The sequence below is a fragment of the Theobroma cacao genome, chromosome 8 (genome assembly GCF_053813885.1).
Source record: "Theobroma cacao isolate CCN51 chromosome 8, ASM5381388v1, whole genome shotgun sequence".
Lineage (NCBI taxonomy): Eukaryota > Viridiplantae > Streptophyta > Magnoliopsida > Malvales > Malvaceae > Theobroma > Theobroma cacao.
The window spans coordinates 28,698,865-28,723,138 of NC_142646.1; the positions used below are offsets into that span (position 1 = coordinate 28,698,865).

A 24,274-nucleotide genomic window follows, 5' to 3' on the forward strand; every position below is an offset into this window, starting at 1 on the left:
AAATATTGATGCTAGGAGACTTGATAAAGCGAGAAATAGTTGTTGGAATTTTATCAAACGAGACCTAACATCAAGGGTTGGTTAGTAGAGTTTAGAAGAGGTTGTTCAAGCTAGTCCAATTAAGGCCAACCAAGAGATGAATAAGGTGTGAGTAAAGCTCACATTAACCAAGACATTAGACCTTTAAAGGCTCGATGATAGTGAATTGAGCTAACTCAAAACCTTTGGCAAAATTGAACTTAAGCTAAAGGGAATGGTTTAATAATTGGTGAGAATTCCCACCAAAAGAGGTGAGTGGGCAATTCCCTCTCCAAATATATATGGATCTTGAAATTGTGTATATTCACACACACTGATACATGCATGCATACATACATACTTATGCTCATTATTTTGAATGAAAATCGAATGTTTTATGTATACTTCACATAATTGAATTGTTATTGGGAAGCATGAGCTGCTAGTTACTTAAAAATGTTCTTTAACTTGGTTATGAATCTCTTTGGTGATTATTGAGCCATTTTACAAAATGGGAAACAAGCCTTTCAAAATGATGCGATTTTATTTTGTTTTGATTATTCAAAACTGTTATATATTACACTTTCGTATAAAGGTCCTTAGAAAGGCTAATCATAAACATTTTAACTTCAACCTTGGTGGCAATTTTCATGATGCTTGAGTGAAATATTTTAACTATGCTATGCTCATTGATTTTCATACATGAACTTGCTATTTTAATAGTCATTGATTTTATGATGAACTTTGTTATGTATTGCTCATTGCTTTCATAATTTAAACATGTATACATGCCTTTTGAGTTTATGGTTGAATCGATTATACTCGTTTGAAATTGCATTGGATTATTTTCTTGGGTAAACCTTATAGTTATAGGTCCTGTTATCACACTAGATTTGTGTGGTCTTTGTGCACAAAGTAGTGATTATTAATGATTGATATTTGATAATAAAGGGTGACTTGAAGCCTTAACTTATATTTAGTGATGTAGGGAGTTCTCACAAGTAGGTAAAGGGGGACTTGAAGCCCAGACTCATATTTAGTGACATGGGGAATTCCCACGAGTAGGTAAAAGGGGACTTGAAACCCCGACTCAATTTAATGGCATGGGGAGTTCCCATGAGTAGGTAAAAGGGTTCCTAAAGTCCCGACTCATATTTGGTGGTGTGAGGAGTTTCCATGAGTAGGTAAAGGGAAACTTGAAGACCCGACAGATATTTGGTGGCATGAGGAGTCTCACGAGTAGGTGTTGCTATTATTGATATGAAAGAGAGAGCCTACGTGCTCTATCAAGCCTACCCGAGGATACCCTAATTGATACGTTTTTATTAATTGAGCATGACATTACTATTCTACTTGCTTTGGGAAAACCATGGTTGTGATTTATTTGTTTACATGATGTTTTGGAAATTACTATACTTTAAATTGCCATGGTTAATTGTTTTATAATGAGCATAAAATTTACACAATACCATTGTGATTTAATTTTAAGATTTAAACTCAAGCATGTTATATTGATTTGCACACAACTTATTAACTCTATGCACATCTTATCTCATCATACATATTTATTATTATTATGTTTTTTTTATCAAAAACTCTACCTTAATTTTTGTTTCCCTTCCTGTCCACTCACTGAATATGAAAGGTTCACTTTAACTAGTTGACAATGGCAGATAAGTGAATTAATGGGGAGCAATAGTGGTGAGGGGACTTCGACTTGCTGCATAGGTAATTCGCATCTCATATCACTTCCTTTGTTTCACTCCATTGTCTAAATGTCAAGTTATCTATTGTTTTTAAATAAAGTGATGTATTCATAAAACTATTTTGGGCTGGGGCCTTTGGATACTGTTTGATTGAATTTCAATGGTGTAATGTTTAAAGGTTTTCATTTTAAGACGTGTTGTACATATATTTTAAATTTCTTGTTAAGGAATTTTATGAGTGTTTAAGAATTAAATTTGAAATTTTGGTTATATAACATTGTTAGTCTATGATAAAGGAAAGAGTTTATTTGGTGAGATTAATATGTTTAAAAGACTTGTTGGGTTGTGTGGCCTTGCCTACATGACTTTTGCACCAGTAACAGTCGTAGGACTCAGTCGTTACACTTGATGAAGGAGATTTAAGGTAGACTTTGAATAGAATAGTTTATGATCGAATACACTTAGTTGATTATGTGGTTTGATTTGCATATATGGCGGAATACATTTATAAGCCTTACGTAGCCAAGATTAGAGCATGAACTTAATAAATCTTTCTTCAATTTAATTTGCATAGACATATAGTAAGTTAATTGGGAGAGAAATTTTTATGAGAAATTCAAAAAAGACTTGTAAATAATTTAGTACTCTAAGTTAGCAACTTAATCCATTGAAATAAGTTAAGAGAGAGATACAATATTCAGATGAAGTATTGAGAGATATCATAATCTTAGTTTTGGTAGTTGATTGAGTTTTTAAAACAAATTTGCTTATTAATTTTAGATTAGTTTTAGTGTTAGTTTGTTAGATTTAATTTTACTTTTAATAATTTAAATTTGGTTGTTTGAATAAGATTAAGGTGTGTTAATTTTAATAGTTAACAGTAGAATTAATTCAATTCTCTGTGGGATTGACACTTTACTTTTCACTTTATTGCTTGTTTAAAGATACGTGCACTTACGTGGATAATCTGACAACAACCATTTCTATTGATAGATTTAAGTGATTTATCGATAGATGTTGCATGAAAGCATTCTGTTTGAAATCTATTGATATATTTGAAGAATATATCAATATATGAGGTTGACTTTTGAAATCTTGATGTTTACATGAACAACTATCGATAGATTGAAATCTTGATCTTTAAATTAACAACTATCGACAAAAACATAAATCTATCGATTGATATGAGCAATTTATTGATAGATTTAAGGCAGAATTTTTTGAAAGTCTTTTTTGAGTTAGCTTTTGTTTTGTAACACTTAATCTTTTTACTTAAACATGTCAAGGGTTTTTTAAACTTATTTAAAAATGTGAAAAACCATTATGATCACTTGTTGTTGTCATTTCAAAACTTAGGATCAATTTGAAGCTATAAGGCTAGCAATTTGAAAACTAAAATAGATTGGATTTATCTTTGAAACATAAAGAACATTATTTAAAGAAAAAGAATGAGAGGAAATATTAAAAGAGGTAGAACCAATATGAGTGATAGGTAAACATGTGCCATCATCAAGAAGTAGCTCATCTGAACCACCATACTTAGAGGAGAAATTCTAATTTTGCAACTTGTTTGTTACATGGTTAGAGGCACCATAATTAACAAGCCAATTCGGTGCAAGTGTTGTAGTATTAACATTGTTTGTTGTTGATGTAGATTATTTTGACTTGATTGTAAAGCAAGTTTTGGCATAATCACTTGTTTGATTACAAAATTGACAAACAATTTTAAGGGCAAGTATTCTACTCATGCCTTGTTGGTATAAAGTGATTTGATTAATGTAGTGAATTGGTAATGAATTGGTGTGACAACCCAAAAAAGTACCATGGTATCTTAACAATGTTGGTAACTAGTTGGGAATTTTAAAACAAAAAGGTAAATAAGTGGTAGGATTTCTACATTCATATGGAAGCTAATAAACTTGTTGACCTCCTTGCTAAAGTTCAGGTTAATTGATTTTAATTTCTCTCTTGGAAGCTTGATTATGCTTTTCCCTTATCTTCAGTCTCCTTTTTGCTTCTTTTGTGGGGTTGTGTTCATTGGACCTTGGCAACTACACACTATCTCTGTTTCTATCCTTGTTAGGTTATGGCTAATTGACTCATGGCATCTATACACTATCTTTATCTCTTTTTGGTTTGTTAGGAAACTAGTGTGTTTTGTAGTGCTCCATGCACTCTTTTTGATCAGGCTGCTTATGAATTTTGAATTGCTCTACTATAGTCTGTGCTCATATCCCTTGATTTTAGTCTGTTTTCTTGTTTGTGGTTTCTGTGCTGAGGGCATTTACGTAAAGGTTTTCCCTACTAAGTTTTTTTTATATATCATATTGTAGATCTTTTACCTTTGTTCATATATAATATCCTTGCCTTTACTTTTTTTAAAAAAAAAAAAAAAAACTTTAGAGGTAGGCTAAGTAGAGTTAGGAAAGATCTTAGAAAGACTAGTATTTGGAGAATTAAGCTTGTTGTAGTGACCAGAACGAGATTATTTTGATTTGATAGTTAGAAATGAAATAGACTTTGTAGCAATATGTGTAGAGAGAATGACCAAGTTTGAAGACGACTCACGTTTCTTTAGAACATCCTCATTGCTTGAGAACTTATCAAGAATTTCTTCGAAAGAAATATATGATTGTCAAGCTCGTGTATTGGCTATCATTTCCTTGAAATCTAAAAAGAATTCAATAGATTCTCAAGAAAACAAAGAATGAGGCTTTTTTTAAGAAAAAGAAAAACAAAGTAAGAGATCGATTTCAATTTCTCTTGGTGGCAATCGCTCACACCAATATTACTTTTCATTGAAAATACACATGATCTTGGAAACAAGTAATTCCATGGATCTAGCCTAGGGAATGGGTAAAAAATAGATAGCTAAGCATTAAAAACAAGCATTGTTTATTGTGCTCAGCAACGGTCATTTTAACAACAAAAATAAACACATGGCTTATAAAGCCTTTTATAGAGAAGGCTCAAACGATAGTGGATTGCTATGTTTAACAGGAAATTAAAACATCGAAAGCATAAAATGACTAAACGTGATGCTGTTCAAGTACCTAGTATAATAAAAAAAGAAAAAATCAATGAAGGAAAGAAAGGATTAACCTAAGATAAAAACTTTGGAAAGATAGGATGACATTGTTTAGTTTATTCTATTATTCTTTTTTAAGTCTTTAACCAATTGTTGCTTCCTACCATAGTCGTTAGCTACTAAATCCCTAGTTGAGGATTACTTCTTCAACATAGCCCCACAATCCTTGATCTGGTGAACTCACAACCTTGATCTTAACTTCTCAAATCTCTCTCTGCATAAGCTCTTGGTCAAGATATCTGCTAATTGCTGGTTAGTGGGACAATGTAGTAAATTGATTTCATTTTCCTTCACAGCCTCCCTCAATGCATGATATTTAACCTTGATATGTTTTGTTCTGCCATGCTGCATAGGGTTTTTAGCCATAGCAATGACTAATTGATTATCAACATAAATTTGTTTGCTTTTCTCTTGCTTGAACCCAAAATCAAATAACATTTTTCTTAACCACTTGGCATGGTTTGATGCAGCAACAATTGCTAAGTACTCAGTTTTAGTTGAAGACTTAGCCACAATCTCCTACTTCTTAGAGTTCCAAGAGAAAACACCACTACCAAATGTGAAACAAAAACCACATGTACTTTCAGAGTTATCAATGGCCCTATCTAGTCACTATCATAGTAACCCTGTAAATCACTGCTTTCATCCATCACATATACCAAACCATAATCCAGTGTACCTTTCACATACCTGAGAAATCTTTTTGTAGCAGTAAAATGCACACTTGAAGGTGATTGCATGAAGTTGGAGAGAAGAGTTATGGCAAACATCAAGTTTGGTCTTGTTGCAGACATGCATAGCAAAGATCCTACGATACTCTTGTAAAGCATTCCATCTGCCTAAGTAGACTCATCATCATTGCTCAACTTACACCCAGTTGAAAGTGAGATATTCACAACTTTGCATGAATCCATTTTGAACTTTTTTAATAAGTTACTTGCATACTTTGTCTGATATAGAATGATCTGAGTAGGCAACTACAGTACTTCCATTCCCAAAAGTAGGACATTAGTCCTAGATCAATCATCTCAAACACACTTAGCATCTGAGTCTTGAAGTCTTCCAAATAAGCCTTATCATGACCTATTATCATCATATCATCATCATAAGGCCACAATTAACATCACAGAATCATTTGACTTCTTTATGTATAAGGTATGCCCATTTGCACTTCTGACAAGCACTAATCTTTAAAGTGCTGATCAATTCTCTCATACCAGGCCCTAAGAGTTTTGTTTCAAGCCATAAAAAGCCTTGATAAGCTTACAAACTTTACCTTTTAAGGCTTTCTTCAAATACCCTTCAGGCAGTTCAATATATATATATCCTTTAACAGCACACCATCAAGGAAGGCTGATTTAACACTTAGGTGAAAAATCTTCCAGTTTTCCCTAGCAGATAGTGCAACAAGTAATCTGATGGTGTCATGCCTGGCAACTGGGGCAAATGTTTCAAAGTAATCAACACCATACACTTGAGCATAGCCTTTAACAACTAACCTAGCCTTGTACTTGTTAACTATCCCATTTGGATTCAATTTTATTCCGAAAATCCACTTGACTCCAATTACATGTTGATCAAAAGGTTTATCAACAAGGATACAAGTATTATTCTTCAAGATCATACTCATTTTTGCATCCATGGCAACTTTCCAATTCTCGTCTGACACTACATTAATGAAATTTGAAGGCTTAGTTACAACAACATGACATTTGCTGTCCTGTGGTGTTCTAGTTCCTTTAACAATTAAGGATTCATCTTTAATATCAGATACTTCATCATCAATAACCCATATAGGATTCTCATCAGCTACTATCATTTTATTTGATCTTTCTACAATGCCTTTGTTTCAATTTTAACTTTGCCCTTCATCAAAATTCATATCTCTACTAATGAACACCTTATTAGACTCAATGTTGTATAGCCTACAGCCTTTAGTCACCTCACTTTAACCAATAAACAAAGCTACAACTGACTTAAAATCAAACTTTGTTCTTCTTTCATCAAGTACTTTGGCATAACATACACAACCGAATGTTTTTAGATGTGGGATAGTTGGTTTATGCGCAAACCACATCTCAAAAGGGGTTTTCTTACTCAACACTCTTGTATAAACTCTATTAAGTAGGTAGTTGGTTGTATTCATAGCTTTTGCCTAGAGTTTCCTTGGTAAGTTCATCTGATATAGCAGACATCTGCCCATTTCTCCCAATGTTCTATTCGTCCTTTCTGACTTGCCATTTAACTGAGGACTATATGTTACAGTGAGCTAATGTTGAACTCCAAAAGTGGTAAAAAAACTCTCAAATTCAGTTGAAGTGTATTTAGTACAATTATCACTTCTTATAGTCTTTATACTCAAGCTTGCAAAGTTTTCTACAAAGTGCTTTAGACTTCATGAACTGCTTTAAGGCATTTGACTTCACCTTCAAAAAATATACCCAACAGTAACTAGTAAGATCATCTATAAACAAAATATAGTATCTGCTTCCATTTAGAGAGGGAGTTTTCACTGGCCCACTAATATCAATATGAATGAGTTCTAGTTTTTAACTAGCTTTCCATTGGCTTACCTTAAGACAAGGTTTTTTGGTTAGTTTCCCAAGCTGATATGTTTTACAAAGCTTGTCTGGCTTAGCTATCTCAAGTAGTCCATCTATAAGTTCATTTGATGACATATATGACAGTGAATTACAATTCACATGTCCTAGTCTCCTGTGCCAAAGCTCAGAGATATTACATTCAATATACAATGCCAAGCGTTTGGTATCTACCAAGTTTAGAGGAGAACATTTGTTCCTCATTTCAACAGTCAACAATTCACTACTAGTTGGATAAAAAATTGTGCAGTGTTTAACAGGAAATTAAAACAAAGAAACCATAAAACGACTAAACATGATGCCGTTCAAGTACCCAGTACAAAAAAGAAAGAAAAGGTTGACTAAGGAAAGAAAAGATTGACCCAAGCTTAAAACTTTGGTAAGATAGGACGACACCATTTAGTTTCTTTTATTATTCTTCTTTGAGTCTTTAACCAGTTGTTGCTTCCCGCCATAGCCGTTAGCTGCTAAATCCCTAGATTGAGGATTACTTCAACAAAATCATCTCCAATACCATTCAAGGCATGGATAGCAGATTCTTTTGCATTGATAAGAGAGTTCACTAAGATAAGTTCATTAGTTAAATTGCAGAGATGCTGAAAATATACTAAAGCATATCTGACTCCTTTTGGTTTGGTGAACTTTTCTCATAAATTCATCATTCTGGACTTGGACTTGTTGGCATAAAGTTTATTTATTCAATTCTAGGCATCAATAGAGATTTCAGCAGAGACAAAGAAAGGAACAAAACTTTTTGTGGCAGAGAACATAATTCCATGAAGTAACAATTGATCTTGGCAAGTCCAATGATCATAGGCTGGAATGGAAACCATCATAGAAGGATTGGAACCTTCTTGTGGAATCATAGTAGGGGAACGGGGAGATGATCCATCAAATTCATTATCTTGGACTTGAACTTGTAGGCATAAAGTTTATACTCATTTTATGTCTAGGCATCATAGGAGGTTTCAACAAAGATAAAGAAAGGAAAAAACTATTTGTGGTAAAGAATATAATTCCATGAAGGAGCAATTGATCTGAGTGAGTCCAGTAATCATAGGCTGGATCGAAAATCATTATAGGAGAATTGGAGCTTTTTTGTGGAATCTTGGTAAAACGACGAGGAGATGATCCATCAACATAACCAAGCAACCTGTAGCAAACAATGAGACATTGGTAACAGTAGCAACACTGTTAGAGGTTAAAGAAGCCATAGAGAAATATTAAATGACGCGCTAGAGCTAATGCTCTAATACCATAAGAAAATTTGATAACAAATAGAGAAATGAATGAAAAAATGGCTTGATTTCATTGTATTGTATAGTGTTGTATTTATATTACAATAGGAATATCTGAGAAGATAAGTTTACCCATTTGAACACAAAGAGATACAGACGAAATTAGAACACAATATGATTTTAACAACTTTCAAAACTACTTTCCCTCCAATAGTTATTGCATAAATAGCAAAGTTACTTGTAGCTGGACTAGTACAATTTCAAGAAAAAGAAAAGTTTTACTATAAGCATAGGTAATTCAAAAGATTCCAAGTATTTTTATAGAATTATTAAAAGTAAAGTAGCATAGTAAAAGTAATTTTTTGGAAAGTATTTAACGGTTACTGTTTGGGAAGATGTAAAAAAAGGTATAAAATGAAATTAAGAGGAAAACTTTTAAGTTTTAATACATATATAGTTACAACATCTCATTGAACAGTCAACTCGCAAGCCTTCATATGAATTCTATCTTTCTCCTCTTTGTTCTGGTGTCAGCCCTCCTTGCCCACAGCTAGGACAACTTTTCAGCCCAAATCCTTGGCAATCAAAGCATCTAAACACAGTTTGATACATTAGAAGCTAATTTAGATAAATCTTACTTCAAATAAACTATAATTCCTCAATCTGTTTATATTCTAAAACATAAACATATCTTACTTCCATCTCTCAAAGATATTCCCATTCTTCTTGTTTTTGCCTGTTCCCTGTAAGATCAATCATGCACAATTAAAGCATTATTTGCTCATATAAACACTCATTCTTTGAAAAATAAAATCTATATGAATTAGCTCACAGAGTTAGATAAACTCTTGTTATTGAGATTGTTAATTATTCAACAGTATTTAGATATCACTTCTTTCATCAGGATGACCATATTGGTGTAATTCTCCAATATTGAATATATCTATCTCTGCAAACGATGACAAAGTTGCTAATATAACTAGTTCTACACCAAGCTAGGAAATCAAGGCTCTTTCCCAAAGAAAATAGTAATGTTGCTGCACTATATATAAATATAGTAATTAGTCTCCAAGAGTCTCATTCTTTTTCACTCTCTTGTTAGCTTATCAATGGGGAAGCCACATATAGTCTGGGGCGTCATGGCCACCAACATTGTATCAGACTAGATTTTCAGGTTCAAGTTTTGAGAACCTCCCCTCGTTAGGCCTTGCATCCTATTAACATAAGCTTTGAGATTACGATATTCAATTCAAACCTTCGATAATTATGTCAAACTCATGCAAAGGATTTGTTTACTCAGGGCTTAGGCACTGATATCTTCTCATAGTTAAAGAGACACATTGAGCGAGACATGAAAATTGCAGCAATATTTCCTATATATGTATATAAACATAAGGTGCTTAGAGGTTGAGAAGCAAGACACCTTACATCCCGGACACTCTATAGCTCCTTTGCCTCCACATTTTTCACATCTTTTCAGAATCTGCGGGCAGTAATACATACATATGGTGTGAATGATTTCATCAGCTAATAAATCATATAACCACAGATAGTGCAGCAACAGTGTTGACCATGAAAAGAGTATACCGAGTTTAAGGCACCAAATTTTGCAGCAAAGACAGTGACAACTCTGGGTCTTGGCTCCTTATTTCCAATATTAAGCATGGCAGGACTGCATCGAGGAAGAAGAAGTGGTGATGCTGGAGAAGCCATCAAGATGTTGAGGCAAGCAAAGAGAGTTGGCATTTTGGGTTGGAATCGTGACCTGCTGCCTTTACTTTTATGAATATATTATGTGAATATAAAACTAGCACCACAAATATTCCTTTCGGGCACTAAAATTGAGGCTGTAAGAGAAAACTGGATAATGGGTACTGCTAAGACCATACGAAGTCTATGAAAGGTAAACTTTCTTTTTATTTTTTTGTGCAGATTGGTTGACCACGCATTCTGACCATTTAAGATATATATGAAATCTTTTTTTTAAGTTACCAACTTGCTTCAACGGGACAACGTGGCTGAGTTTCGAGTTGACTCAGTGAGTTGAAGAAGTCATTTGTCGAATACAATATATTTTATTAGAGTTGCGGAAATCCCCAAAATTATTGACGAAACCAGATGTCTAAAACATAGCTTAGAATTGAATTGACTACATTCCCACCAATATGGCAAAATCGGAGAATTTGAATTCCAATTTGTCACTTCCATACGCCAAGATTCACCCATCCATGGATCCGGAGGCCGATCCCAATTCCTACTCCCTTGAGAAATTCAGGCTATACGAAACGCGAGCGGTAACCATCCTTACTTTTTCTGTTTGTTTCTTGGCAAAATCATGAAAACTCTTAATTTATACCAACAGGAAAGAAATCTCTAATTTGTGTTTTTTTGTGGTTCTTTTTACAATCTGGTTGGTTGTTCAATTGGTGTTATTTTTAAGATAAAAAGATGTAAAAGAAAATAGAAATTAGGGTTTTTTTATATTAGATTTTCAAGTTTTCTGTTGGTTGCTGAGGAAAAAGGATGAAAAATAGGGCAAAAGCAACTAAAATTACAATATTAAAAAAAAAAGAAGAAAAAAACTCTTGAGCCGAATCAACTACAATCAACATTGGGTCTACTAGTTGAAAATTGATTGATAAAGAATCCTGAAGATGCTATTTGGTTGCTGGTAAAATGGAGTCTGTGCAATTAGCTTTTGTGTACGATTTTCATTTCTTTTTCTTCAGGATTGATTTGTTTCTATCTTTGGTTTCTTTTAAACAGAGGTTTTATTTGATTGGGAGTGATAGGAACAAGAAATTCTTCCGTGTGTTGAAAATTGATCGATCAGAACCATCTGATCTTAATATCAGTGAAGACCCAGTGGTTTATTCACCGCAAGAGATAAAAAATTTGCTTCAGCGGATTGCTGAGGGAAATCGTGCCACCGGTGGCTTAAGCTTTGTGGCAAAGGTTTTTGGAATTGTGGGTTAGTGACAATCTACGCCTTGTTCCTATATAAGGTACTAAAGGAATGGTTCCTGTTGACATCCTGTTATATGTTTTCTGGATTTTTTAGGTTGCATCAAGTTTTTGGAGTCATATTACTTGATTCTGGTTACAAAGCGACGGCAAATCGGATGTATATGTGGTCATGCAATATATAGTATAGATGAGAGCCACTTGATCACAATTCCTCATGTTTCCATTCAGTCTGATGTAGCACATTCCAAAACGGAGCTAAGGTATCTCCTTCACTTTGATTGCTTCAGAGTTAGTTTTTAGGTCTGATTCAAAACCTTGTGCCATTTAAATTCATATTATTTTAAAAGTTTTATTTTTTTTTTTAAAATAGAATTGATTGTGTTTATTCTGACATCTACCTGCAAATCACATGCATCCAATTTAATTTATCTCTTTTTGCATTCCTAGAAATAATTCTGTAGAATGCAGACGCAATGGCAACTTTAAAATACCAAACGGGTGCTATTTTGTTTCTTTTTTATATTTATTTTTGCTTGTGAATTTTTTTCTCTATCATATGATGGAGAAAAACAGATAACTGAAGAGGTTGCCCTTTACCAAATTGAGTATTATGGCCTATTAACGACGGCAATTAGTATTATGACCAAATAAGAATTGCAGTGGTCAAGTATAGATGGAAAAGCCAGGAAGAGGCTGTTCGGTTACTTGTATTTTATAGTTTCCTTCTTAGTAAATAAACTGCTCTTGTTAGTTATATTGAGTTGCAGTCAAAATCTTTTGCTAGGGACACAATGTGGATCACGTCTTGCTATATTTGTATAATCTTTTATTTCTCATATGCCTTAAAAATTATGGGTCTCCTAGGATTTTCAAGCCATTTTAGACTAACCACATTGGCTTAGCTTAACTTACTTTTTCTTAAACCAAGAAAACCAGAAAGATAACTGTTTTCCTGGACAAGCGTATAATGTTACTGCTCAGAAATATTCAACTGGACAATGCTTCAATCAATTATGCTATCCAAGATAAGAAGACATTTCAATTTGAGTGTGACAAGGTGTTATACCCTATATATTGATATTTTCCATTTCATTTGAAGTGATTTTACTACCCTTAGTAGGTTGGGGAGGTGGCATCTCTAGTTTCTTGGTTGCATGGTGATTAAATTCCCGAGATTACAGGATTTTTTGTTACTATAAGTGGATTACCAGAGAAGCTATGAGGCAGCAAGAACAGGAAAATTTACAATCTGCCCTTACTATTTTTGGTCGGTGCTAATCTACTTTAATTTCAACCAAGAGCAGTGACGTTATTTTCTCAAACGGGAAAAATTACCCATAGGCCTTATTTTCTTTGCTTTATAAAAATTTAGGGCGATTTGATAAGTGGGCAATAAGCTCCCAAGTTCAAAGATTAGTATTTTTCCAATCTTAAACACCATCTAGTGGTATCTGTGTGTGCATGTCCTGTTTGGATATTTATCTCTTTTAATCAAATCTTGCTTTCTTCTAATACCTTTAAGTAATTGTAACTGCTGTCATGAAATTTGTTATATCTGTATCAGCTATAATCACAATCTCAATTTCTCAGTAACTGCAATGGCAAAAAATAAAAACTAAATAATCTTAATTTGTAGTTTGCTATAAATTATATATTTTTCTATTCCACATTCTTGCCTTCAAATGGCATTAGGATCAAACTTTAATAGCATTTTAATTATTCTTATTCTATTTCCTTTTGGCTTTAGGTACAAAAAGCTGCTATCCAGTGTGGATTTGACCAAAGACTTTTTCTATAGCTATACATACCCCATAATGCAAAGTTTGCAAAAAAATGTTTTATCCTTGGACGAAGAAGGGATGCCATATGATAATATATTTGTTTGGAATGCCCATCTAACCCAAGTCATTCGATCAAGATGCAGTAACACTATTTGGACAATAGCATTAGTTCATGGGCATTTTAAACAGGTACTTCAAATGTTGACTGCATTTCTCTTTCTTAGCTGGACTGGATATATTTATCCATTTGCCTTCTTAGAAATAGTTCACTTCAGCATGATCTTTCATTTTCTGTTACTATTAATTTATTGCTGTCTTATCAAAAAAAATTAATTTATTGCTGCAAGTTTCATTAAGCACTCATTTATGTCTTGTTAGATTCATCTTGTCATACTTCTGTACATTGCCATAAGCGTCTAGTGTTTCTTCTTGCTATGTCAGCTTTTATTTATTTTCTTGGTGCACTTGGCTCAATATTTGAACAAGAAAAATTGATGGCTCAGATGCTTAATTCAGATGTAAATTCCTACAAATTAGAAATTTTGTATTTTGGCTCAGCCAAAATACAAACTAGAAACTAAATAATCTGGAATCTTAAACGTGAAGTAAGATTTTGAAAAGATTTGGAAAAGTCGGAGATAGAATTTTCTGCAAAATTGATATTATTTGTTACAGTTACAGGATAAATTTTGGTTACTTATGATTTATTTTTCATTTTATTTAAAAGGAAGCAGAATTTGATGGTTAATTTAATTTTACTGAAGCTGAAAGTCCATTAAAAGGATATGTTGATTTTGTACATGACTATTTTGTTTAAGTTGGCTGCGATGCTTGTTGAATATTCAAATAATACTTCTGGTTTTTTTTTCTGCTACTCTTAACTGCAGACTAGGCTATCAATCTTTGGAAGGGACTTTAGTGTTACATTAGTATCTAGACGGTCTCGGCATTTTGCTGGAACACGGTAAGTTCTTCTTTGCATGCATCTTTCTGCCTTCTTGATTACAAACCACTAAAATGGCGGTCAACGGTTGCAGTATGTTGATGGATGATTTCTACTTGAAGATGCCATTTCATTTGGAAATTATTTTCTTTACTTGGTTTGCATATGAGCAACTGGAAAAGCTTGACACGTGAAATATTACTAATACACTTTTGTTGAAAAATGTGTGTATTAAAATGATTTTTTTTCCTCCTTTTGTTTGCATGGTTTACTCTATTTCTAATTTGAGGCATGTTGGTATTAGTCAGAGGGTCAATTTAAGGGCAATTATAGCGTTACCATAATATCATAATTAATAGTACATTTATGTCATTGCTAATTAGTCCTTTGTAAAGATAGTAGCATCATGAGACCAATCTGATTATCCATTAAATCCCTTGTAATGTAATGAATTGTACTCAAGCATTATTTCATTTTCCCCAAAAGACGCACGAGGGCATGGCAAGAACAAACTTACAAAAATTGGACATACCTGCATCTAATTGGTTCATGACTTATATGGAATTTCTTGAGAGTGAGCAACTTAGCTTTTTTAATCAGGACGCTAAGCTATTTGGTGGTGAAGGAAACAGACTGTTGGTTAGCTTTACTCCTGAACCGGAGGTCTTGAGCTCAAACCACTGCTAGACTTAAACGATTAGAAATGCAAAAAAAAAAAAAAAAAAAAAAAAAAAAAAAAAGGGAAAGAAGAAGAAGAAGAGAAAAGACTCTTATATTCAACTCATATTTTCAATCCGTTAAGCAAAAGACTTCTGAGATTTTAGTGTCTAATAGCAGCCCTCACACTTTTTTCTCATCCTAAAAGATTTTACAAAATTTGCAATGATCAAAGAAAAAGTTGTTGTAATATGATACCATAAGTAGTATCAATAGCCTAGTTAGAAAAGCGTTTTTCTCCTTAAAGGCCAATAACTAAAATTATGACTTGTCAACTACAATTTATCAAAAAATGAGTGCTTGATAGTTACAACGAGAAGCCGTCTTCCATTATTTGTATTTGGCTAGATGGATCAGGTTGCATTATTGTTTCTTTATGACAGTTTTTACCCTTTTCTTTTTTGGTCTTCTCCTCACCATTTAGACTTGAGCATCCTCCATTAAGTCATATTCTTAATGGGGTAACTTTTAGGCTGTTGTCCCACATATCCAAGTGACCTTAAGTGAGTTGCCATCATGTTATCCTCGATTACTGCTTCTTCCATCTTTTCTTAAATGCACTGATTTGTTCCTTTATACTTACTACCCATCATATTAAAACCATCTTTTGTGCTTGTTGATACTTAACCTTTAGTATTGTAAAGTGTTGCCAATGTTCCTTTTTTTTTTTAAATGAAAATTTCTGTTCCGCTAAGAGGTATTTTACTATCGCATAAGATTCTGGAGGCAGTCCTCATTTTGTCCAGCTAACTTAGATCCTACAGAAGATGTCTCTGCTTGAGGAGAGTGAGCTTTGTTTTTGATTATTGAGTAACCTGTCCAATAGTTTATTAGTTTAATGGAGTCTTGGTGTGGAGGTAACTTATGTAATGGTTTTTGTTTTGCTGCAGTGGGTGTGGGTCTTAATTATTGTCCATTCAGGCTTACTATGTAAAGCTAACAATAAAAGGAATTCTAATTTTAAGATTTGCATCCTTCTCTATATATCCCCCATTGTTCCAATCAATCAACTATTGAAGTGCATACAGTGTTGCTGCACATAATTTTAGGAATTAAATGCCTCATTTTTTACATCTTTTTTGTCAATAGAAATCAAAATATTCAAGAGTAATCGGTTTTTCAACCCTAATCCCTAAAACCCTTATTTTCTTGAATCTAAACCCAGATTTGGAATTTGGATTTTGGTTTTGGCAATTGCTTATTCGAACTTTAACTTTGTCACATTCTTGTTCAGTTAACTAGCCTGCATTGCTCATGCAAATGTGTGAACAACTTATTAACTGGACAATAACAAAATAAATAAACAGTATTTGATTAATAAGCAATACTAACTTGACATGTTTTATATTTTAAATATACCCCAATTGTATAGTACCTGTAAAATAGTGGTCCTGCTTTTTGTACAGCAATATGAACCAGAAGAAGAAATAATGTCTCATGGTTTTAGACAGTATGCCCGATTAATGGGATAACCAGTTCTTTTCCCTACTAAGCTCGTAAAAACCATGCTTAAATGTACAATAACTAACATGTTCAATATGAAGGTTTCCTTAGATAACACAGATATGGAAGTGGAAGTTTTCTAACTTTTCTTATTGTTGTTATGCAATTTCTGTTGTTAACTGATACTAGTATTATGATGGATTATTATGAGGAGCAATTGAAAGTGTGATATTTCCTATTACAATAGCTTGACCCCAAGGATCTTCTCTAAGTTCTATGTATGGATGAACTGACCTGGCATGTTCAAGATTATATTCCTTGGATGAACTATGTGCAGAGATATAGTTGTAGTTGACGAGAGTAAGGTGGGAGCTAGAACTATGGAGGATTACTAAGAATCTAAAGGTTGATTAATTAGGGAAAAATCTGAATCTATGGAGATTAGATGTAGTATAACTAGAAATGAATATAGAGTCAAATTAAATAACCAGCCAGTTCCTAAGAGCAAGATTTCAGCATTTAGGGTATGAATGATGATCCATAGAGGAGAACTAAGAGTAGGTTGGGTGAGATGAAGAAGTGATATGAGGATGTTGTGGCTGAAAGATGCAGGTGAGGTTGGTGGAAAGATAATTAGTCATGTTGCCTTTATTTTATTTATACTCATCAGCAAGTTAATCATTAATTCCTCTAGATTTCTAATAATAGACAAATTTTGAACTATCCTCCAAAATGGAGAGATAGACTGAATATTTGTAATTTTTCAGAATTCCTTTGTAATGCTTTTTATGATCATATTCTCAATCTTACACAGTTCTGTTTCTTATATTAGTGATGCTTTTATCCTTCGTTAGTTCAAATGCAGGATATGATTTATTTATTACTAAATATTACCATTTTTATTTGGTTTGGTTTGGGTTTCCAAGCCTGCTGCTATTTCTTGTCTTTTTGCTTTTATTTTCCAGGGGGTTATATGAGTGCCAGCATAGGTTACATTCTTTTAAGAGGCCTTCTTAGAGGGCACACCATGATGGTCTTTTTTGTGTCAAGTTTTCAAGATATTTGTCTTCTTTTTTTGTTTGTTTGTTTATTAATTGTTTAAAGATGGCATGTGGCGAAAAGAAATAATGATATATTTTCTCTATTTGATTATATCCTTTGAAGTTTTGGTGCATATTACTTTTAAGGATATTTTTAAATATCATGGACTGTTCTGTGCATGCTAAACTACAGGGAATATATTATTTCCTTTCTCCTTGGCTTTTTTTTTTTTTTTGGCCTAAGAGGGGGGGGGGGGGGGGGGGGGGGGGGGGGGGCGGGGAAGTGTTTAAGGTGGATATTATTGTCTTTTCATTAATCGCAGGTATTTGAAAAGGGGAGTGAATGATCGAGGAAGGGTTGCAAATGATGTTGAAACAGAGCAAATTGTCCTTGATGAGGAAGCTGGGTCATGCAAGGGAAAGATGAGCTCTATAGTGCAGATGCGTGGCTCAATTCCCCTTTTCTGGTCCCAAGAGGCTTCAAGATTTAGTCCTAAACCTGACATAATCTGTAAGAAATCAACTTGATATGACCTGATTTCTTTTTTCTTTTTCAGTTGTATTAACCCCTTGCGTTTTCACATCCCTAACTTCAGGTAACTAAATCTTTATTGCTTTTGTTTTTTGCTTCAGTACAGAGGTATGATCCTACATACCAGGCAACCAAATTGCATTTTGAGGACCTGGCGAACAGATACGGCAATCCAATAATTGTACTTACTCTAATCAAGGTTATTTTCAAATTCATTGCTGATGAGTTTTAGAAGAAAAAATGCTGCTTCTTTTACATTTTATTGAATCCATCATATTCATATTGCTTCTGTAGTGTCTTCTGATTATTTCTTGTTGCTGCCAATGGCTTCTTGGCTGCTGGTATGCAAGGTGATGATCAAAGTTATAGGTTCAGATGCTGGGAGTGGTGTGAGGAGGGAGCACTAGGACAATTACCTGAAAAATTAGAAGAAAAGAGAATTCTCAGTTGTTGAAGAAATTAAAGAATTGTTGGAGGGAATGAAGAAAGAAGAGAGGAGAGAGAGTGAAAATTAGCATAGTAGGTGGAAAATAGAGAAAAAATGATCAGTTTTGAAGAGGGCAAGCCTAGCCTCTTGAAGCCAGATAGGTGCCTTCAGGTACCAGATCTGGCTTCAGAGGACTTAAGTGGCACCAGTTGGGCTTTCCAAGGCCACCAACAAAGTTTTTTGGTGGCAGTTCCAGCAAGCCTGGAGAGGGTAAAGGGAGAGAGAAAAAGAAGATGAAGGAATAAGAAAAAAAAAAGAATAAGAAAAGAGAGAAAGAAAACGATATTAAATTTAATTTTTATGTACATGTAATTTGACTTGACAATTTTTCAAATTTTTCGTTTGAAAAATTTGTCACGTAACTCTATTAACTGTACACATGATCACTAACGGTCATGTGGCTTTTTCTATCCAAAGAAGACCAAAATTGCACTTAAAGTCATAGTTTAGTGGTAACATTGTACCAGAAAGATAAGTAGTGAAAGTGGAGTCCCCAGTATGATAGGGTGGTAAATTTGAGCATTATCTCTTAACTTTTCTAATATAGTTCTTTTGGGGCTTAGTGTATTGTTTATTGTAATTATCTGCTATAGATGCATCCTGCATACTTTTGAATTATGGCTTGATTCATTTTTGTATTTTAGTTGAAAACTTTTAGGTACATAGTACAGTTAAGTCATGTATGTGATTTGGAAAATAACAATGACTTACAAGAATACCTTTCTGTTGAATATATTGCTGAAATCGTATTAATATTTATTTTAGCATACTGTTGGAAGTGATGACATTAGTCCTCTTTAATATTCTATATCAGACCAAATTTCTTTAAAGTCTTTGAAGTAGGCATGGGATACTTACAGATACTCTCCTCCACTCCACCCCCTCTTCTCTCACCTGTGAGCATGTGTGCTGTTGTAATGGCTATTATAGAGATCTCAAGTTGTTGAGAACCATTTTCTACATTTTATCTTACCCATGCATACCGTATGAGTTGTATAAGTATATACACATATGAATGCAGTTAGTTACATGCAAAGATGAATATATTTATATGTAATATATCAGCTTATGTACATTATATATTTTATCTCTTGTTGAACATTTAACTACTTGCCAATTTGAGTTATCTCCTCAGTGAATTCATTGTTAAAATGCAGACTGTTGAGAAAAGACCTAGAGAGATGATGTTGAGGCGTGAATTTGCAAATGCAGTTGGGTATTTGAACACAATTCTCTCGGAAGAGAACCATCTGAAATTTATTCACTGGGACTTTCACAAGTTTGCAAAGAGGTAAGTCATTAATTTTTCTCATGAAGTGGACAGCTTTGAATCCCTTCCCTTCACTCCTTTTATAATTTGAGCTTATTTTTGTGTTTATTGCTGATCTCAAGCAAGTCTGCCAATGTTTTGGCTGTTTTGGGTGGTGTGGCTGGTGAAGCTCTTGATTTGACCGGTTTTTACTATAGTGGTAAACCCAGCACTGTTAAGAGGAGAGCTAACCAACTTAATAGAACAAGCGCTGGGAGGTATCGAACTCACTCTTTTCATATAAATTAGTTGGTTTACTGCCAATTTTCATTTGTTTTTGTAAATTCAAATCTTTATTCCATCTTCCATCTTTTGTGATTTGTTTATTTTGAGAAGTAACTTTTTCAGATTGATATGGAAGTTGGAACTTAGGTTTATCTAGTTTCTTTTCAGAAAACATGATGTTCAAATGGTACCAAGCACATGCAAGGAAAAGATTTTAAAAATTTTTATTAAAAAAGGGCAGTGAATTACAGTTTTAAGGTTGGCTAAGACATTATCTAATGTATCTGTGAAAACATCTGGAAAGGTGTCTTAGAGAGCTGATTATAATTTTCCAATGTTGGACAGAATATCTAAGGATTTTTTTTTTTTTTAAATTGGCAGTTGGTTGTAACATTTATGAAATTTGCTAATGGTTCATTGACAGCACACTAGCTTATTTCAATTATTACAGGGATGCATCTATTAGAGATCTGAGAGGTAACTCTGGGGATCTTGCGAGGATTGGAAGTAGCAATGAAAATTTAAATTCTCTAACCAGTCGAGACAGGGAGGGTGATTTAAGTCAACAAATTAAAAATGATACTTATGATGGTGTACCTCCAAGATTTCAGAGTGGAGTACTGCGCACTAACTGCATTGACTGTTTGGATCGTACAAATGTTGCGCAGTATGCTTATGGCTTGGCAGCTTTAGGCCGCCAACTCCATGCAATGGGATTGACAGACAAGCCCAAAGTGGACCCTGATAGTAGCATCGCTGCTGCTCTTATGGACATGTATCAGAGCATGGGAGATGCTCTTGCTCAGCAGTATGGAGGTTCTGCTGCCCATAATACCGTAAGATTATCTTCTTAACTCTTCAATTATCAGAAAAAAAAACAAAAAATATTGTTCATATGTTTTGGAACTATCCTTTTGGACTATTGTACTTGCATGTATACTTTTGCATTAACTTATTCCATGCTTTATTACAAACTTCAGGTTTTTCCAGAGAGGCAGGGAAAGTGGAAAGCTACGACCCAGTCTAGAGAATTTTTGAAGTCTATCAAGCGATATTATAGTAATGCCTACACTGATGGTGAAAAGCAAGACGCAATAAACTTGTACTTTTTTTCAATCCATCATATATATATATATATTGTTATTTTCTTTAGCCTGGTGAATGATATTTATGAAGGTTTTCAATCTTCATGATAGGAGTGCCTTTCAAAAGTTGGGACATTTCAGGCTTGTAGAGATTGATTACTTTATGCCCATAGTTTTTGATTCTTCAGTTCAATTTTTGTTTCCTTTAATATCAATCATTGGTATTTCTACCAGATTTTTGGGCTACTTCCAACCCCAGGAAGGAAAACCTGCTCTTTGGGAGTTGGATTCAGATTACTATCTTCATGTTTCAGGAATAGGAGATGACCTATTTCCTGAGAAGTGGTAAATTTTCCTTCTTCTTTTTTTCACCAAAAAGTTAGGCTGCGTGCCTGCATCCAGTTATTATTATTTTCTTATTTTTTACTTCGTTTTACCTTTTCATTGTTTCCAATTTCCATATGCAGCGTGGAGGATAATGCTAAGCCTTTAGCAGTAGTTGGAAAGACCCTTGCCCCCATTCCAGCTTGTAGAGAAGACTTTTCACGGATGAAGTTGACATCATTTGATAAATTGCTCGAACGCACATGTAGTTCAATAAAGAATGTAAGACTTTGTAGTGAACCAGATCAAAGACATGGTGGTCCTACAGCCAATTCTGGTGTGGCGCCTGATGCAGCGTAAATATTCTTTCATATCTGCTATATAGTTTTTTGATATTTCGTTACTCAGCTTCTTACCTCTTTGCCTGTCATATGATGCTGTTTAGATATTTGGTCTGTAGTCATGTTTATCTGTAAAATTGAGCCATTTGTGTCTATATGTAGATTCTGATTTCTCACCAGGATGTGCTCTACCTCTTACCTTATTTTTGCGAGTTTGAATCATATCTTAATTGCATTTAGATTCTGCTGTTTAAATATTTTTGAGGAACTGATACTGTGTCCTTGCTATAGAGTTTAAATACCCTGTTTGTGTTGTTGCTGCATTTTGACTATAACTGACAATCTATGGTACTAGTTCTGAAACACTATATTAATTCAAGAATGTTAATAGCAAACAGTCTTCCTTTTCTTTTCAGTCCTATGGTTTCAAATATTTTGCCTAAACCAGTTGAAAGTCTGCTTTCCCTCAAGTACTGGTCAAAATTTTGTTCGATAAAGTGAATCTATCTACCTATTTAGTCAAAATTGTTGGTTAGAATATTGTTCTGAACTTAATTGCCTGTGCCACAACTGATATTTAGGGCAACATAATCAAATGCTGTTATTTGCTGCTGAACTTTGAAATTCTTGTGCAGTGAAATACAGCTTAAAAGTCCAAATTGGCTCTTTGGCCAAAGAAAGTTTGAAGAAGTTGGCTCTGCCCCCAAAGTCACTGCGAGTGAAATTAAAAATGGAGGGTCCAATGGTGAAGTGAAAGTTGATGATTTCTGCGACTTAAATTGGCTTTCTTCCTATGATGATGATGAACAGGATATTTTCCAGAGGTATTTTTAAAAAATCGTTCTTATTTGCCTCAGGAAAAATGCATTATCTTTTTCAGTTGGACTCATGTCTTCTGAATGTTACACTGAGTTTATTGGTGCATAGTAAACATATGTTGTGCTTTTTTAGGTACCTCTCAATGACCTCTGTTAATGAAGCCAATGGTTGGTATGGTGGAACACTTCTTGGTGATCAAGATGAAACTAGTGAGATATATAGGCATTATGCTGAATTATGTGAGGTAATACAACTTAAACCATTTGATGAAGAAAAATAGATTTGATTAAAATTTCCTCTGTTTTTTTTTTGTACGTTTGGACAAGGTTAAGGGGATGAGGAGTTGAACTCTGGCCCTTAATTTTTTGTTGAAGGAAAGCTGGGTTGTTATGTTTAATCTTGTTTATTTTACATGTTAGTTTTTTTAATTAACTTATTGGAAATGACAAGGATATCATTCGCTGCTAACTATCTTTCTTAAAATGTTTTGAAATACCAGGGACCAGCCATGGAACCTTTCCAAAATGATCTAGAAAGAGAGAAGCATTATGCTGATGTTCTACAAGTGAACACGATTGATCTTGTAGATGATGCAGCTATTGAAGCAGAGATGGCAGCAGCTCTGGAGGAATATGATCTAATCGGTGCTGATCTCGGGATTTTCCCTGCCTCCTGCAAATCATTCACTGAAGATCCAAGCCAGTTGACACGATGGATCATTGGTGAGGACAAGCTGCAAAAGGTGTGAATTTTCTGATAGCAAGCGCAAACACATATTTCTTTGCTTTGCTTTGCTTAAAAAGTTTTTTTTTTTCTTTTATCTTAATCGAGATCTGCTGTGCAGTAGCTAATTAGTTGATCCTGCTTGTAAGTAAGGTATTTAGACTTGAGAATCTCTCACTTGGTATGCTTATTTGTTTTGTGTGGGTGAGATTCCTCTTGTTGAAAAAGGAGAAAGAAAGTGTATAGTGAGATATATGGGTAGTTAAAACCTGTTCTTTACCAGCTTGACATTCGTGCTGCAATTTTTTTCTTATGTTGACTTTATGAGTTGTAAGAGGTCCCATTTATTAGTTTTTTCCTATAATTTCTAAGTTTTAGATTGTAAGATAGCTTTTGTGAATATAACCAGTTTTGGGTTACATGATTAACTGCAAAATGGGGTTTATGAGTGTTTCTTATATGATATTTCAGTCTTTGTTGTTGACCGAGTTATATTGTGTTTTAGTCATTATTTCAAGTTATGAATTTTAATATTAATTTTTAAGATATACTCCACAGACACCTTTCATTTTTTCACATAGCATCTTGATGTTTTTTTTTTTTTTTTTTCATCATATAAAACCTTGTGGTTTGTATTGTTCTCATAAAGGGAGGGGTAACGATGTTAAATTTTTACAAAGTAATAAAACTTTTTATAATAATTGAAAATTTAACACCGTTACTCTAATGAAAACAATAGCAGAACACACGATTTTATATGAAACAAAAAATACTTTAGGGTGTTATATATGTGAGACAATGTCATATCACAAGGAATGTATGTAAAATTTACCTTAATTTTTAAAGACTCTTTTAAACCTTAATCAGGACTGCCTAATGACCAAAATA

At 33.8% G+C, this 24,274-nt stretch overlaps 2 protein-coding genes across 3 annotated transcripts; one reads left to right on the forward strand and one right to left on the reverse strand.

Moving 5' to 3' along the window:
• Positions 1 to 9,048: 9,048 nt before the first annotated feature.
• Positions 9,049 to 10,463, reverse strand: LOC18592999 (SSUH2-like protein). Its single transcript, XM_007020000.3, has 4 exons — positions 10,238 to 10,463; positions 10,074 to 10,133; positions 9,347 to 9,393; positions 9,049 to 9,242 (listed from the first exon to the last, which is right to left on the reverse strand). The coding sequence occupies exons 1-4, from the start codon at positions 10,394 to 10,396 to the stop codon at positions 9,155 to 9,157; spliced, it is 354 nt and encodes a 117-aa protein (XP_007020062.1). The 5' UTR covers positions 10,397 to 10,463; the 3' UTR covers positions 9,049 to 9,154.
• Positions 10,464 to 10,638: 175 nt separating this feature from the next.
• Positions 10,639 to 23,878, forward strand: ATSAC1 (Phosphoinositide phosphatase family protein). Of its 2 annotated transcripts, XM_007020007.3 has the most exons (16): positions 10,639 to 10,944; positions 11,417 to 11,621; positions 11,712 to 11,877; positions 13,365 to 13,587; positions 14,286 to 14,362; positions 17,865 to 18,052; positions 18,175 to 18,272; positions 19,718 to 19,851; positions 19,953 to 20,087; positions 20,546 to 20,930; positions 21,075 to 21,196; positions 21,414 to 21,524; positions 21,647 to 21,859; positions 22,480 to 22,668; positions 22,796 to 22,907; positions 23,163 to 23,878. In XM_007020007.3, the coding sequence occupies exons 1-16, from the start codon at positions 10,816 to 10,818 to the stop codon at positions 23,409 to 23,411; spliced, it is 2,736 nt and encodes a 911-aa protein (XP_007020069.3). In that variant the 5' UTR covers positions 10,639 to 10,815; the 3' UTR covers positions 23,412 to 23,878. The 2 variants fall into 2 exon arrangements, with proteins under 2 accessions (XP_007020069.3, XP_017981042.2); XM_018125553.2 differs by lacking the exon at positions 19,953 to 20,087.
• Positions 23,879 to 24,274: the final 396 nt, after the last annotated feature.